Genomic DNA, 15,492 nt, shown 5'->3' on the forward strand with positions numbered 1-15,492 from the left:
GAGGGAGCAATTATGCCAGTAATGTTTTGCGAGGCAGCGAGGCCCGCAGCACATGTTTGGACATTGTTGTCAAAACAATAACGTGCCTAAATGCAATTATGAGTATTATTGGAAGAATTTTTTGGAATATGTTGGAGAGAATTTTTCAGATGTTTACTGTGCTAGACATTTTTTAATGTTTTATATTGCTTATTCAATGAGTTTTTCGTCTCGCAACTATATAATGATACGAACATTCAATAATTAGTTCATTAGAGCGGATGCAATTACTTTTAAAGTATGTGTTATAAAAATATACTTTATGAAGTTTTTTTATATACGTATAAAATACATACAGATGTAATGATACATATAAATAATTATTAAAAGTGAGGCCTTCATTTTTAGATACATTTTATACATAGTATCCAAACATTTATGAATTATTTTTTATTCTAACGCAGGACTCCAGACTGCCCCTAAATAAAATTTGCAAGTAAATTTTAGCAATTTAAATGGAATTTCGCAGAAGCAGCTCTGCTGTGGTCTTGATTGACAGGAGCCGGGCCTCGGCACCATGCAGCGTTTAGTCCCGCTCACGTCGCATTCTGACGGGGATTTTGACGGCCCACCGAGGCTTTCCAAGGAAAACAAGTGCTGTGACATCACAGGCTTTGTGTCGGGCAGCGGCGAGGCCCCTTTTTCTGTTTATGTTTAATATCGAGAACCCAACCGCCAGCTTTGCAGTTTTGACGACAGGGAAATCGGATCTGCCAATACTTGAGGAGGAGAGTGGGCTTCTTTTCGACTGAGAGGGGGATTAGAGGATAAAGATGGGATGGAACAGATGCTAAAGCAGAAAGAGCGAAAGCACGCAAATGGCTCCCATCAGAAAAAAGCTAGCTAGTTAGCACAGGAAGCTAACACCATGAGGTCCTTGTAGACTTAAAATAAACAGATGTGACTTGCTGCCGAAAACCTGCCAAGACATTTATTGAGCTCATTAACTGCACAGAAGCTAACATAGCATATTCATTTGGCTTATTTTCAAATATACACAAACATTTGCACCACAAACATGGCACGCTGGAGCCTATCCCAGCTTTCCTCGAGCGGTAGGCCGGGTACACCTTTGTCCCAAAATTGTATTATGTACAGTACATTTCTACGATTTTTGCACTAGAAGATACAAAGTTAACTATGTCAAACGTTTTTGTGAGTGGAGTTCCTCAGGGAAATGTTAGCGGTCCATTCACATTCTATAAAAGTTTGAACAATATCACATATTTTTCACTTTTTTTTTCTTCCTGTTTGTGGTCTGGGTAATACTTGGATGGTCCAGACTTTGGTTTGCTGGTCTGTGGTTCTTGCTAAGTAGGTCGGTCGGAAAAAAATGTTTATTTTCCCCCCTTCACCGCTGCAGGATCATCACTTGCAAGTTTTTTTTTTTTTATGTTCTACTGTTGTTTTTTTCGCTGCTTCTGGTCATAATAATAAAAAAAAATCCACTTTAAAGGGCTTTTCTTACTCAAATATTTTTTTCCATCATGAAGGGTGTTTAGTTTAACTTCCTACCAAAATCGGCCCACTCATGCCGACTAACCGATCGATAGAATAATTTATGTGCCCAAATGAGCAAATCGGAACCAAATATCAGAAAGATGGGTGGCAATAAAAAGTTGTATTTGTTTATCAGTGTGGGCGTAGCATAAAAGTTTGACATTATTTGAATACTGACCACAAAAAGGAAAACTGAAAGAGTTGAACACAAAACTGTGCGGGCATGTCGATCATAACAGGACGCACGAAAAACTCTCAAGGCCCCATGAACATGAAGTCGGCCATTTTAGTGTAAAGCAGCCATTTTGGTGCGGCTTCGAAGTTTGATGATCATGTTGAGAATTTAGCATGAAAAAGGCTTTCATTTAATTTGAGCGGTTTCCACTCGCAGCCGCCGTGGCAACCAGAGCTTTTTTTTTTTGCACAAGCGCCACGACGTGGGTGTTCTAAAGATACAGTCGAGCAAGAACTTGGTGTTTGGACGCGAATTAAAGCGAAACAATCGCCTCAAACTGTTAGTGGCACACTCTTGTTGAGTGAGTTGTTGACGTGTGATTTGCTGTGTACGTGTGTGTCTGTGTGTGCGTGGAGGAACCCAAGAGGAAAAAGCCACCGACCGACGCTAACAGTCTTTTTCTCGTTCTTTTTCTTGCAGCAGCTGTACGCCGCCCAGCTGGCGAGTATGCAGATCTCGCCGGGGGCCAAGATGGCGGCCGCCCCGCCAGGGGGGCGCAACACGCCCGTCCCGCTGTCGCCCTCTGCCCTTAAGAGCGAGAAGCGAGCGGGTAGTCCCCTCGTGCAGGTGAAGGTGAGTGTGGAAATCCATGACTTTCCCTTTTATTTTTTCAAATACAATCACACACACACCGACACACACTTCCAGACACACTGACAAAGTGACACTGGCGCTGGCTGCTGTTTGGCTGCAGGCCAGACCTCTTCACTGTGGAGAGAGCGCACGCCTCGTCTTTATTTGACGAGCGGGCGCTATAATGGAAGCCACATGTGTACTTGTGTGTGTGTGTGTTCGCTGAGCGAGTGTGTGTGTGTGCGTGGGTTAGCAGCTGCGAGTCACAATGGGCGCACGTCAGCGCTCACCGCACTCAAACTCTAACGCAGCGCCTTCTGAACTCCACGCCAGACACGAAGCACGCGCACAACCGCACAAACACACACACGCGCGCACACACATACACTCAGCCCATTGGCATGCTGCCGCAGTCTAACAGATACACACAGACACACACACACTGAGTCAATTGGCATCCCACTAGTCGAACACGCACGCAGAAAATTGATGGATACATTTTTTCAAATACATATATGATTCATTAAAATGAAGTAAGCACATATTCTGTGTCAGTCAAATTAATACTCTTAATATTAATCAACTATTATAAATAATAAACACCTTACCTATAATAAACACAAATGATTTTGCCCAGTTAAAAGTCAAATAAGAAAAATGAATAACTTTGATTTAAACTGTTACAATTAATTACTGAATTTCTGCGCATATAAAATAAATCACTATTGAATAATTAGTACATTTTAATACAAATAAAAATGCAGTCCTCTAAATATTGCCTTTTTCAGTATTTACATACAACTAAATAATCTTTTTTTTTTTTTTTGTCAGCTGGAGGAAGGCTCCACGCAGCCGCTCAACCTCTCGGCCCGGCCCAAGATGTCGCCGACATCGCCCACCGCTCAAACGCTGTTCTCCGGCAACAAGAGCAGCCCCACCGGCGCCGCCAAGGCCCGCATCCCCAGCCCGGTCTCCGCCATGAGCTGCAACAACTCCCTGGGTAAGGTCCACTCCACTCTCAAAGCATCAGAAGGGACTCTGCCATTTTGATTTGAAGCAACTATTGCCGTGTTTTTATAATGTTCAATCCTGAGTTTCAAAAAGTCCAAACAACATTCCCAGGCGGGCACAAATGTGCTTCTCCGCAGCTAACAATCGCCAACATAAACGAACCTTAGCTGACTTTGTTGTCGGCATGCCAGAGTCAAAACAAGAGCCCACTCGCACCCCCACCAGCCAGGGTGGCACGTGCCCGGTAGACTGCAGACACCCCGGGTTGTGTTTTACTGGAGGCCAAAGCCCTGTATTTAGCTTCCATGAAAAGGCTGCCAGCGGAAACAGTGAAATCCAGAACGTTAATTTGCCCCCTTTTTTTTTTCTTTATTTTAAAGAGCTTCCTCACATTATTGTCTGCCAAAGCCCCAGACCTTTTTATGAGCCCACCTATCTGTTATCTGTTATTAAAGCTAATCTAAAGCCTCTCATTGCAACCCCCCCCTCCCGCTCATGAAAACAATTTCACCAGACCGTGCTATTTTCTTCCCCGTTTTAACGGCCACCCAAGCATTTAGTGCTTCCTCACTCGTCTGCTAGTTAAAACGGCAAAGGCGACGGAAACTTTTGGCGTCCTTTTATTTACCCGCTTTCTTATTCTTTACATGTACATCTGCTTCATGAGTGGGAAACGCGTAAACAAGGAGGCCGGAAAACATCGAGCGACTGCGACAAAGATGTTGTTAAAGTTACAAGACGCAATTTAGCACAATAAACACAGTAAAGGTATTTCTTTAGTGGTTTCCCTAGAGTTTTGCATTCCAAAATCTAAATTGGAAAAACTATTACCATGTGAAAATTATTTTTAAATATATTTTGTGCAGTTTATTACAGTATTAAATATATAAATATTTAAATATTTTGTAATGAATAAATAATATTTATCATATATTTTAATATTTTAAAAATATAAAAATCTATTTTAAAAATAGATAGATAATAGATGCATTTGAGTTTTAAGATGCACTTGATTTAAAAAAAAAAAAAAGCCCAAGAAGCCAGTTTTGCTAGACAACATAAACTCTTGAAGACTCATTTCCTGAGGTCCTTCAAAAACTCATCTGAGTTTTTTTTTTCTCCCCAATCGCTACTGAATTTGAAACCGTTGAATAACCGGACACCAAATTAAGCATCACAGTCTTTCTGGGTTTTTTTTTTTCTGTCAGACATCCTCTCCAGCCTGAACTCCACGGCTCTATTCGAGGACCAGGACGCCGTGATGAAGGCCATCCAGGAGGCCAGGAGCATGAGGGAGCAGATCCAGAGAGAGCAGCTCCATCACCAGCAGGGACCTCCGCCACCACCCCCACCGCCACATCATCATCATCTTCATCACCATCATGCTGCTCCTCCTGGACACCAAAGTCTGGAGGCCAAACTGTCGGCGTTGAGCAACATGACCCTCAACAACGGCAACAAGGTGAGCCATCTGGTCAAATTGCTTTCTTTTTTTCTCGTGTGTTTTCTTGCATTTATGTGGCACAACTTTTAACATTTTATAATACAGATAATTACCTTTTTAAAACATTATGACTGATCCAGTAAAATGATACAATTCGTGTGTGAAAAAAATCTATGCACAAAAAACTTTTCTACTTTAAATATATTTTCACGCTATTGGACAATGTGTGTGTTTTCTTTCCACCATTGCCATCTTTCCTTTTGAGCATCCCCAATGACGTCTCCAATAAACACGATTAGATACCAGGACAAGAATGATTAGACAGGCGAGTGAGGATTAGGATCCTTATGAATATTTTAGGGGGCACAGCCTTTGAACCCAGGCAGCCTAAGTAGGTCACCAGTGGTGCATTTGGTTTTGTTTTTAATTTTGGGCTTGTTTGCGTCTTCACCAGGAAAATATTACAAATTTTGTCAGATCTCATTTTATATTTTTATTTTATTAACTCCCAAGATTATTTTCTTTAGAGACATTATGCTGATAAACATTGAGAAGATATCCAAAACAGTGTGCACTAATAAATTCTTTATTAAGATGAAGAGGAAATTTTCAAACTGCCTAATAAGTTCCCCCATACATAAACATGGATACACAACATTGTGGAGCCCCTCTAGAATTTTTTGGGGGGCTTTTTAATCAACAAAAATAGCCCTGTATTCTATAAAACATAATAAAATAGAATGGAAATAAATAAACCGGTTATATGAAGTGCAATTAATGTGCATAATGTAGGATCTGTGTTTTGGATGCGTGCCTGGTTGGAGTCTGGTTGGCTGGTTAGTCTTATTCAATAAGCAAGTGCCTCGGTAACTGTGGCTTGCCCTGCCCACATGCGAGGGCATGACAGTACCACTTCATCCCCGCCCCCCCATTTAACTCAACATGTCATAAAATGGACGCACACAAAGTTGTGGAGTGACCACACATCGGAGTCTATGGGATTACTGATAGCTGTCAGGATGCAGTGTCAGTACGGCCTAAGATTATAATTGCAGACCGGATTTAACAAATGATTTTGGATACACAACATTGTGCAGCGACCGCAAGTGAAAAGCAACTGGAACACTAATTGTCATTAAAGATATGTTCCCTGCATAACCGCATAACCATTGCCGCGCGAGTGTTTGTTGTTGCATTTTGGTTACCTAACAACAGCACTTCAAAAACAGTTTGGAAAAAAACTTTTTTTTTCTTGAAGGCACTCACAGGCTTGAACAATTCATAAATGGAACTTTGTGAATGCTACGCATAGCAAGTGACTCAACGCCTCCGCCTCGCTCTCTTTACCTTGAATTTCAACAATTTTGCTTTTACAAAGCCGTGTTGCGTTATATGCTCGTTTTGTTCCGATTTTATCGACATTTACCTGCACTTAACAATCCACCAATCAAAGAACTGCTTTGTCTAACTCCGCCTCCTTTTAGGTGCCTTACCCGAACGGCCAACAAGTAGGCATAAGTTATTTTGACTTAGGCCAAAATGAAATACCAAATTTTTTTTTTTTAAATAAATAAATAAAAGAACAGCGGTTAGAGCAAATGTGGTTTTCTGGACATGATGTTTGTGTGTCTCTGTCAGACTGCTTCAATTTGACGCATAGACAACGTTAACTAAGAGCTGAAAGTAATCTCCTTTTTGTGTGTCTGTGTGTGTGTGTACGCCACACACTGCGTCCGTGTCATTCTAGCCGGTGTGCAGACGAGAGGCCTGGCCAGTTAGCGGCATTGTGGAGTATTGCCTTACGCTTACGCCGCTTCCAGCTGGCTCACGGCTGCCAAAGACGATTGAAATAGCCCGAACGTGTGTGTGGGTGTGCGCACTTATGCGTGCGTGTGTCATAAAAAACCTCCCCGAGCCCACTTAAGAGTCAAGCGGCCCGTTTAGGAAGCCGCTGCCGGATTGTTAATGCTATTGTTAGCGCCGACTCGGCAAAGCGTGTAGGATAAATGACTTTTGCCCACAGTCGCTTGCGAGTAAAAATTGATACAAAAGACGAGTTTATGAACAATGCCACAAGCGGGAGATGATGTGTGTGCCGCTTCTTGAAGTCGTTAAAGCCATGATGGCGGCTGAATGAGCACCTGCCGTATCCTCTTTGTTGAAAAGTCACTTTTTATACGGAGGATTGTTTTTTTTTTTCCCGTGTTTCATTATAGCTATCTGTCGCGAGGTTTACAGAAAAGCACAGATTTCCCGTTTAGGTCTTTGGCAGTTTTCAAAGAGGTTCTCCATGGAGGCAGCCATTTTTTCTCGAGGCAGAATATCGTGAAAGAAGACTCTGAGTAAGCGGAATAATTCTTGACCATATGGACACGCAACGTTGCGGATCGTTGACGAGTTGACACCGTAAACTCAACTTCGGAAAGACGAGTCGACGGCATTCTGAGTGGAATTTAACATATTTGAAGGATGTTGTTTATGAAATATTTTAAAAAGAATCTATGCGGATGTATTTTTTTAATTAACGCTCCATTTAATTGTTCGTCTTGACGCAAAGTGTCCTTCATCGCATTTCATTAACGGAGGCCTTGTTTAGTCAACTCACTCAAGTCTTACAATTTTTTTCTTTTTTTTTTTTCTTTTATTCATACCTGTGTTTAAATAGTGTAGTGCGTGTGGGGCGGAGGCAGGGTGGGGAGTTTTTTTGTTTAGGATTTCTTTAAAAGCCACACAACATTGAAAACAAGCTTTTAAGTGACGATAAATCCAACGACTCTCTCTCACCTTTGTCATCCATCTTCTTCACTATCTACTTCTCCACTTTCCATTCCTCTGTCTTTCTTCTTCTCGTTCTTCTTGTGAGCTGGCCTTTGTTAGTCGCTGGCTTCCTTGCGGTGAGCCCGGCACTGCCCGGGCACATGTTCTGCGGCCGTCCTGATTACAGCCCCGTCGTGGTGCTGACATTGGCCCTCCAACACACACATTCAGACACACACACAGTTAAACACACACTTCTATACGCCGTGGCCCACAAGTTCCAGTCGCTCTGCCAGCATGACTTCACGCGGCAACCATCTCTTGCGTCAAACAAAATGCCTCTGTCACCAGAAAAAGGAGGAGGAGGGACGTTAGGAGGAAGAGTCGCCGAGCGTGTCCATGTTTTCCACCGCACTTTTGTCATTTTAGCTGCTTCTTGGCTTCTCCCGGTGCATGATGGGAATTTCATATTAGATTTTAAGACAGACCACGGCGGCCTATGAGCGCAGGCCAGATCAACCCGGCAATTAGTTTTATCGTCGTTACCATCAAAGACGTTCAAATTAGAAGAGTCCAAGACCAGATGTATAAAAATAGAGAGCGGCAAAGAAGGATAAGAGATGATTCCGTTCCGAATTTTGACAGAAATGTGTCAATTGATGTGATTGTTAGTAAAAATGGAAAAATAAAATAATATATAGAACAGATGACAAAACATTGTTGTTTTCCCGGCTTCCCGCAGGAGCGTCTGCACTACGAAACGCTGAGTCACCACCTGGGCAAGCTCGGGGAGGATGCTGGGAAGATGGTCCATCGAGTCATCGACCTGACCAGACCGGAGGATCTGGACGGTGAGCTATCGCTTGGTTTTGGTTGTTGTTACAGGAATGTGCCGTGGGCGCTGCCTTGTGTCTTGTGCCAAGCTTAAAACCAGCACCAGCTTCTGTCACTGAAAAAAAACACATACAATTAAGTTGTATAGCATAGCATAAAACTTAGCTAGCTTTTGGTTAAGGAAAAAAAATCTTTGTATTGTTGTCTGTAAATGAGTTCAAAAAATCTTTTTACTGACTTAATTCTACCTAATTACAGTGTTGCATAGCCTAAAATAGTTTTTCAACCTTTGGTACGGATGTAAGATAATTCTAAGGGGTCAATCATAACCTACCAATAAATGATCATCCTCGGGCTAATTGACTAATTTTAGGATTAGGAGACACGTTTAATCAATTTTTACAATTAAATCATTGCTCTGTATTCAATATAATTGGTATAAAATACAAAATTTGCCACTGATTAGGACTCCAAACTCATCTCCCCTAAAAGGTCAAGGTATGTTGCAATGCTAAAAAAGTGTCAATGAAGCCTTATAAGGTTGGTGTCCCATTGTAGCTGTTCCGCTACAAAGAGTGTCCCGGTGCCTCGTTCAGGGATTCAACCAATGCAAATATTTATTGTCAAGCTCAGCAAAGAAGAACTAAACACAACGTTTCCAGGTCAACAAGTTAGCCTCTCGAACGTTTTGTTTTTATTAGTCCAGTAAAGCCGCATTCGAATTCTGCAGTAGCAAAAGCTTGCAGGCTTTCCAAATTTCATGCTAAATGAAACTAAGTTTGGCTGGAGAAGTTTACAAAAATCCAGATTCACGTTAATCGTCACCCTTCTGTCGAGAATACGAAATGTCTCTGAAAAGTTGGACAACTAGAAATGGCCAACTTTACCCCGAAATGGCTTCTTTAAACCGAAATAAAAATAGTCGACATTTTGTGGCTTTTTTTGGGTTCTTCACAAGTTTTTGTGGGTCTTCTCATAATTGTCATGGCTACCAAATTTCATGCTGTTAAATAAAACTGGCTTGAGGGGCTGATTTTTCCAAAATGTTGAGTACCAATAAACAAATAAATACATGGTACATTTCTTCTTTGCAGGAAGCAACATCGCGGAGGCCCGCGTTTTCCGGGAGGCGCGCGGCAGGGGCAACAATGAGCCGCACATCAAGAGGCCCATGAACGCGTTCATGGTTTGGGCCAAGGACGAGCGCAGGAAGATCTTGCAGACCTTCCCAGACATGCACAACTCCAACATCAGCAAGATCCTCGGTGAGCATGTGGTATTGCTCTTAATTACAGGCGATATTTTAAATCACAATTGAACTTTCTTTTACTGTCATGCAAGGGTAAGTAATAGTAAATCAAAATTCAAGGAAAACTTTAAGGACACAGTGAGTGGATTGCGATACTATCCTCCAATATCATTTTATTTATTTGGTTATTTATAAGTGCATGTAAATGCTGAAGCTGTACTCAAGTGAAATTGAGGAAAATGTGATCATTTTTAAAATATGGATAGTGGTCTAATATTATATTAATTGCTAAAATCTGTGCGAATGATCAGAATTTTTTACAATGAGAATAACTAACATGCTAACCGTAGATATGCTAACACGGCAGATGATACGCTTGAGTCCATACTTAGACATGGCTCTTGAATTGGTTCCCACGAGATGGTTCAGGTGTGAAAGTGGTTTCCCAGTTTGCTTGTGACAACTCTGTGAAAAACAAAAATCCACAATTCTTTCCAGTTCCGCCCTTTGATGGCTTCTGTGGGCCGATTAGCCGGTTAGCATATGATACAAATCAGTATCTTCCCGACCATCTTAGGTTCACACAGTGTTGCTTCTACACTTTATGAAGGCTTTGACATTGTGACCATTATTCACACGGTGTGTAAGAACTTTCAATAGATCTTAACAGAGGTGGGAGTAAGTCACATATACAAAGTCATAAGTTGAGTCCTGACTAAATTTCAAGAAATTTGAGTCTTGGCTTTACTAACACAGTCAGAATTAGATCATGTGTAATCATCTGAACCCAAACTCCATCATGTCTACATTTAGTCCACGGCTATCGTTAGCTAAACTGTGACATCACCGTCGCTTATCTGTCTTTTCTTAGCCAAGCAAGTCCCAGGTCCTAACTTTTGCCAGTCGAGTCATGTAATAAAAACTTCCACTCCATAAGACAAACATCTGCCTACTTTTTTTTTTTTGTAAAAATGCTTCTGCATTAATCCTGTGACCCAAATGACTCCTTGAAGGGGGTCCTGAAAACTGTTTAGAGCTGTTTGTATGTGTACAATGAGTGTCTTCCGAACATCATAACACAGCTGGACTCATTGCTTTTTTAAAACTGGCAGCGTTAATGTGTGAGGTCGCTTGGTGATAAACATCGATAAACGTCCGTCCGTCCTTTGGATTGTCCGGTACAAGACATTGATTGCACTCTTATTTACTTCGTACATTTAAAATTATAATACGACCCTTCCGACCTTGTGTTTTTCAGGTTCCCGCTGGAAGGCGATGACCAACCAGGAGAAGCAGCCGTACTACGAGGAGCAAGCACGTCTCAGTAAGATCCACCTGGAGAAGTACCCCAACTACAAGTACAAGCCACGACCCAAAAGGACCTGCATCATTGACGGCAAGAAGCTACGCATCGGCGAGTACAAGCAAATGATGCGTTCGCGGCGTCAGGAAATGCGGCAGTTCTTCGTCGGGTAAGTCCAGAATGTAAAAGTTGCGTGCGCCCATGATTTGTGGTTTTCTTCAACAATGTTTTGCGTTTCACTCGACTCCGACATGCGGTTGTGTACATCATAACGTGCGCATATAAAATTATCGATGCTAGCAGAAATGTCACGATGCAATTCACACAAGGCCTTTTTCCTGGCGCATAGCATCTGACAATAAAAGAAATATTAAGCGCGTCTATTTGTTGGAGTAAAAAAAAGAACTTCTCAGAATTCCCTGAGCTTATTTTCCCCTTGTTAAGAGCGCAACGCGTGTGCCACAAAAGGAGAGAACAGTGGCATTGTACTAATGGAATCCAGGCCGCAGAACACGTTTAAAGCCGTCCGCGTCTCACGGATGGATTTAGCAGAAGGCTTCCAAGGCGAGCCATTTTTTAATAGTGTGTCATTTATTAAAACAAGGACAATACCGGCGAGTTTGCGGCCGCTGGAATTGGACGCAGACAGACGTGGTGGAATATGAAATGTAAGCAGATGTTTGAATGCTACATTGACTGGGCCTGCATATGTACGTGTGTGTGTCTGTGTGTGTGTGTGTGTGTGTGTGTGCGTGTGTGTGTGGTCAAGCTAAAGCAAAGAGAAGCCTGTCATTGAAGAAGGCCTGTGCTTTCAATCAGCGCTGCGCCAACCGACTAACCAACCAAGCACACTCTTCAACAAGACTGCTGCTGTTGGGTTCTTTTTTTTTTTTTTTTTATAAAAAAAGAGTGTTAGACATAGAAAGTGTCAGAGTGAATGGCGCTAATTGACGATACAGAGGAGAGAACATCTCACCAAAGCTCACCTCTTCTCTTCATCTCACAAATGAGTTCATTGTACAGACCAGTGTTAGCCGGTGGAGTTTTCTCGCCCTGCATGGATAATATAATATAAAATAATATAATATAACATAACATAATAAAATAAAAATAATATATGCACATACATATGCACATATGATGTGATTCTAATCATATTCCATATTTTATCCAACAGGCCTCAGGCTCCTCTACCACTAGGTAACAGTGCAGGCGGCATGGGCGTTTACCCGGGCGGCATCACCATGGCGACAGGAGCGACTCCCTCACCTCACATGACCTCAGACTGTTCCAGCAACTCGGCAAGCCCCGAGCCGACCGCCCCCGTCATCCAGAGCGCGTATGACGCGGTCAAGGCCGAGCCCGCCATGGACATGTCCGGCCACCCCGCCAACGGCGACGACGACACGGACATGTACGACGATTACGAGGACGAGCCCAAGTCAGACTACAGCAGTGAGCACGAAACCCGGCAGGACATCAGTGCCAACTGAGCTCGCTTGCAAAATACGTTCAAAGGACTTTTCGGAGGGCAACCTTAACGACAAGGGGCCGAACCTGCGACAATACCGGCGTCACGTTTTTTTTTTGTTTTTTGCAACCAGCATGCATGGACTCTTCAGCAGCTATTTGGTCTTAAGTGTTTTAAAAGGAGTGAGCTCGTTCAATTTTTATTTTTTAATGATCTTGATGTTTTTATGACTTTTTTTGGTGTTTTATGTTGATTACGTTTTTTGCCGTACGGGCCGTTCGCTCGCTGCCTGTACAAAAACTCTGGACTGGCACAACTTGAAATTTGAGGAGTTTTAATATAAAAAAAAACAACAACAAAAAATCCTAGCTCTTATAATCTTATAGTCTTACATTCATGTCTCAAACAAATACAGCACATCAAATTTATTATTATTACAATTATTATTATTATTATTATGATCATCATTACGCAACATTATTATTATATCTATATCCCAGCTCAGGTATGATGTGCCAGCTTGTGAATGTGTTTTGTTTTGTACGATGAGAGAGATGTAAAGTGTTATGTCAATCAATCACAGGGAGCAATTCCCGTCCGACACAATATTACTTCTTAATGTTATTGCAACAAAATTTTCACAAAATGTGCCAAACCTACATTCACATTCACTCAGTATGGTGTAGTCTTAACTTCCACAAATGCTGCAAAAAAAAAAAAAAAAAAAGTCTTACACATTTAAGCTTCTCAGCAACGATTTCGTGAACCACATTGCTCGGAATTCCTCAGCGGCCAAATGCCAACACTTACAATTCATTCAGCTTGATGGCGCTACTGTAGGATGAGAAAATTTCTCGTCACTGTATTTTCTAATTGTGTTTTCCATAGTTGCGAAAAAAATTATTTGGCTGGTGGACATCTGTAAATGTCTAGGCCAAGGGTAGGTGACTTACACCAAACTTTTGTTCTAAAAAAAAAAAAAAAGTAGTTTTGGTCTGTTTTTTTTTAATGGTACTTTTTTCTATCCGGCATGTATATTTGGAAGTAATTTATTAAGGAAAACAATTGAGGGAAAAGATGTGCTCAGTTTTAATTGAAATCCTATGCCCATTCATTTTCTGCTATAACTGTTTAAAAAAAAAAAAAAAATCCAGAGTTTAACTGTAAGGCCATCTTAGCCAATCAGAAACCTGAAGAAAGTCAAAGAAAGACGCAATATCAAGAACGACGTTGACAACATACTGATATTTTTTCAAAATTTTCACTGTAGTAGAAAATTAAGGAAAAGGAAAAAATAAGGACTAGTTTTAACTACACAGTGCAGAATATAAAAGGAGAAGGGTTTGTTGTTTTCTTTTCCTGTCATTTGTGAACTAATAATGTTGGTGAAAATGATCAAAAATAATCATAAATATAAACAATATATTTTAATCATAGCAACATTAGACATGGGCATGGTCTGTGTAAAGCACCCCAACTTGAGCACTGTTTTTCTCCCCAATTGTAATGTCTCACTCATTTTATTTAATTTTGTGATGATTTAAAACAGCTTTCCACTTTCTACACTCATTACCTCTGTTTTTTTTTTGGGGGGGGGGCTAGCATTTTTTTTTTTAAATACTATTTAGACGAGCTTCACAAGCTGAGCCTGAACATAACTCACGTTACATGGGGAGCCAACTCCTGCTCGCCTCACACATCCTAAGCACTGGATACAGCTTCGTATATTTTACTTCAATTTTATCTTCAATTTGTTGACTGAGGTGATGTTGTTTTTGGTCCCAAGTTGTAGTCTTTGGCCAGCAGGTTTTTGTTTATTCATTTTCCTCCAATGTGGCCTCTGTTAAACCTCATTACACACACACAGTTTTTTCCTGTGATAATTTTTTTTTTTTTTTTTTGGTGTTCCAAATTGTGCGTTTTAACATTTCATTGTATTTATTAGCCAGACGTGGCTCTAAAGAGTGTCAGTATACGTCATACTGGTGACAAAGACAATCAAAGAAAAAAAAAGAAATAAATAAGAAATAAAAACTGCTTTCTTGAAGTCTTGTTTCTGAAAAATGTCCGAAAAAAAAAATGAAGAAATATAAATGTCGTATAAATAGGAAACTATAGATTTTCGTTCACCAGACTCCTACAACATTTTGATCATTCCTCATTTTTACGCTCATGTGCGCCGTGTTGGGGTGTTTTTGTGTGTGTTGCAGGTGCCGCTGCCCGAGCTTTTACTTCCATGACACCATCGGCTGGTGCGCCAATGTCTTTCCACACTTCTAATTGTTTCCAACACACAGATTCCTTTTCCCAAACTTGAGCTTTTTTTTTTTTCCACATCTTCTTTATATTTTGGTGGACAGTTACAGTAAATGCGGCCTATTGTTCCGTGTGTGTGTGTGTGTGTGTGTGTGTGTGTGTCTGTATGTGTGTGTGTGTGTGTGTGTGTGTGTGTGTGTGTGTGTGTGTGTGTGTGTGTGAGATCATGCCACACATCCTGACAGCACGGCAAGCGTCAGCCGATTCCGCCACCTCCTCTGCCGCCACATCGTAAATCCTAATTGTAATTCCCCAAAGGACTTCAGCGCCACCCTGTGTGTCACACACATCTTTTGTGTGCGCGCCCAAGTGTTTGTGTGTGTTTTATTTTTATGTAGTGAATATGCGGCGGTTTCATCATAACCTTAATGCCACAGTGGAGCCACAAAATATACTTCAATTTCATACAAAAAGTATATGTAATCAGTAGGAAAATGACATTTTAGGGAGTTTTGGTGGTGGTACAATCTGGATGTACGTATGGATGGATACTGTCAATAGCAATGATCATCATAATGATGATGATGATAAGGAAGGCATTGATAACTGTCCGATCAAAGGCCTATGACTTATGGGGTTCCCCAGGGGTCAATCCCGGGACGCTTCTTGTTCCATAAAATTCAGCAAAACAGTTAAACTCAGACTGTCTCTAAAATGTAAATGTTCAAAATTGAGTTGTGGACAGTTTGCAACTTTGCCAAAACCATAAATTTGTGTTTAAAAATGATCAGTTGGCTTGGCAACGAGCTAATCATTTGAA

At 41.2% G+C, this 15,492-nt stretch overlaps 1 protein-coding gene across 3 annotated transcripts in view; it reads left to right on the forward strand.

Moving 5' to 3' along the window:
- Positions 1 to 14,454, forward strand: part of LOC148396938 (transcription factor SOX-6-like) — a 49,884-nt gene extending 35,430 nt beyond the window's left edge. For 2 of the 3 annotated variants that reach the window (XM_088379310.1, XM_088379309.1), the window contains exons 10-16: positions 2,195 to 2,347; positions 3,179 to 3,347; positions 4,567 to 4,820; positions 8,302 to 8,410; positions 9,488 to 9,658; positions 10,901 to 11,114; positions 12,123 to 14,454. In XM_088379310.1, coding sequence (XP_088235436.1) covers positions 2,195 to 2,347; positions 3,179 to 3,347; positions 4,567 to 4,820; positions 8,302 to 8,410; positions 9,488 to 9,658; positions 10,901 to 11,114; positions 12,123 to 12,438 — 1,386 coding nt within the window. In that variant the 3' untranslated portion in view covers positions 12,439 to 14,454. The remainder of the gene's footprint in view (positions 1 to 2,194; positions 2,348 to 3,178; positions 3,348 to 4,566; positions 4,821 to 8,301; positions 8,411 to 9,487; positions 9,659 to 10,900; positions 11,115 to 12,122) is intronic. The other variant, XM_088379311.1, reaches the window with a different exon arrangement.
- The last annotated feature ends 1,038 nt before the right edge of the window (positions 14,455 to 15,492 follow it).

This window comes from Syngnathus floridae, chromosome 6 (assembly GCF_059516105.1).
Source record: "Syngnathus floridae isolate MCC-2025c chromosome 6, RoL_Sflo_1.0, whole genome shotgun sequence".
Classification (NCBI taxonomy): Eukaryota; Metazoa; Chordata; class Actinopteri; order Syngnathiformes; family Syngnathidae; genus Syngnathus; species Syngnathus floridae.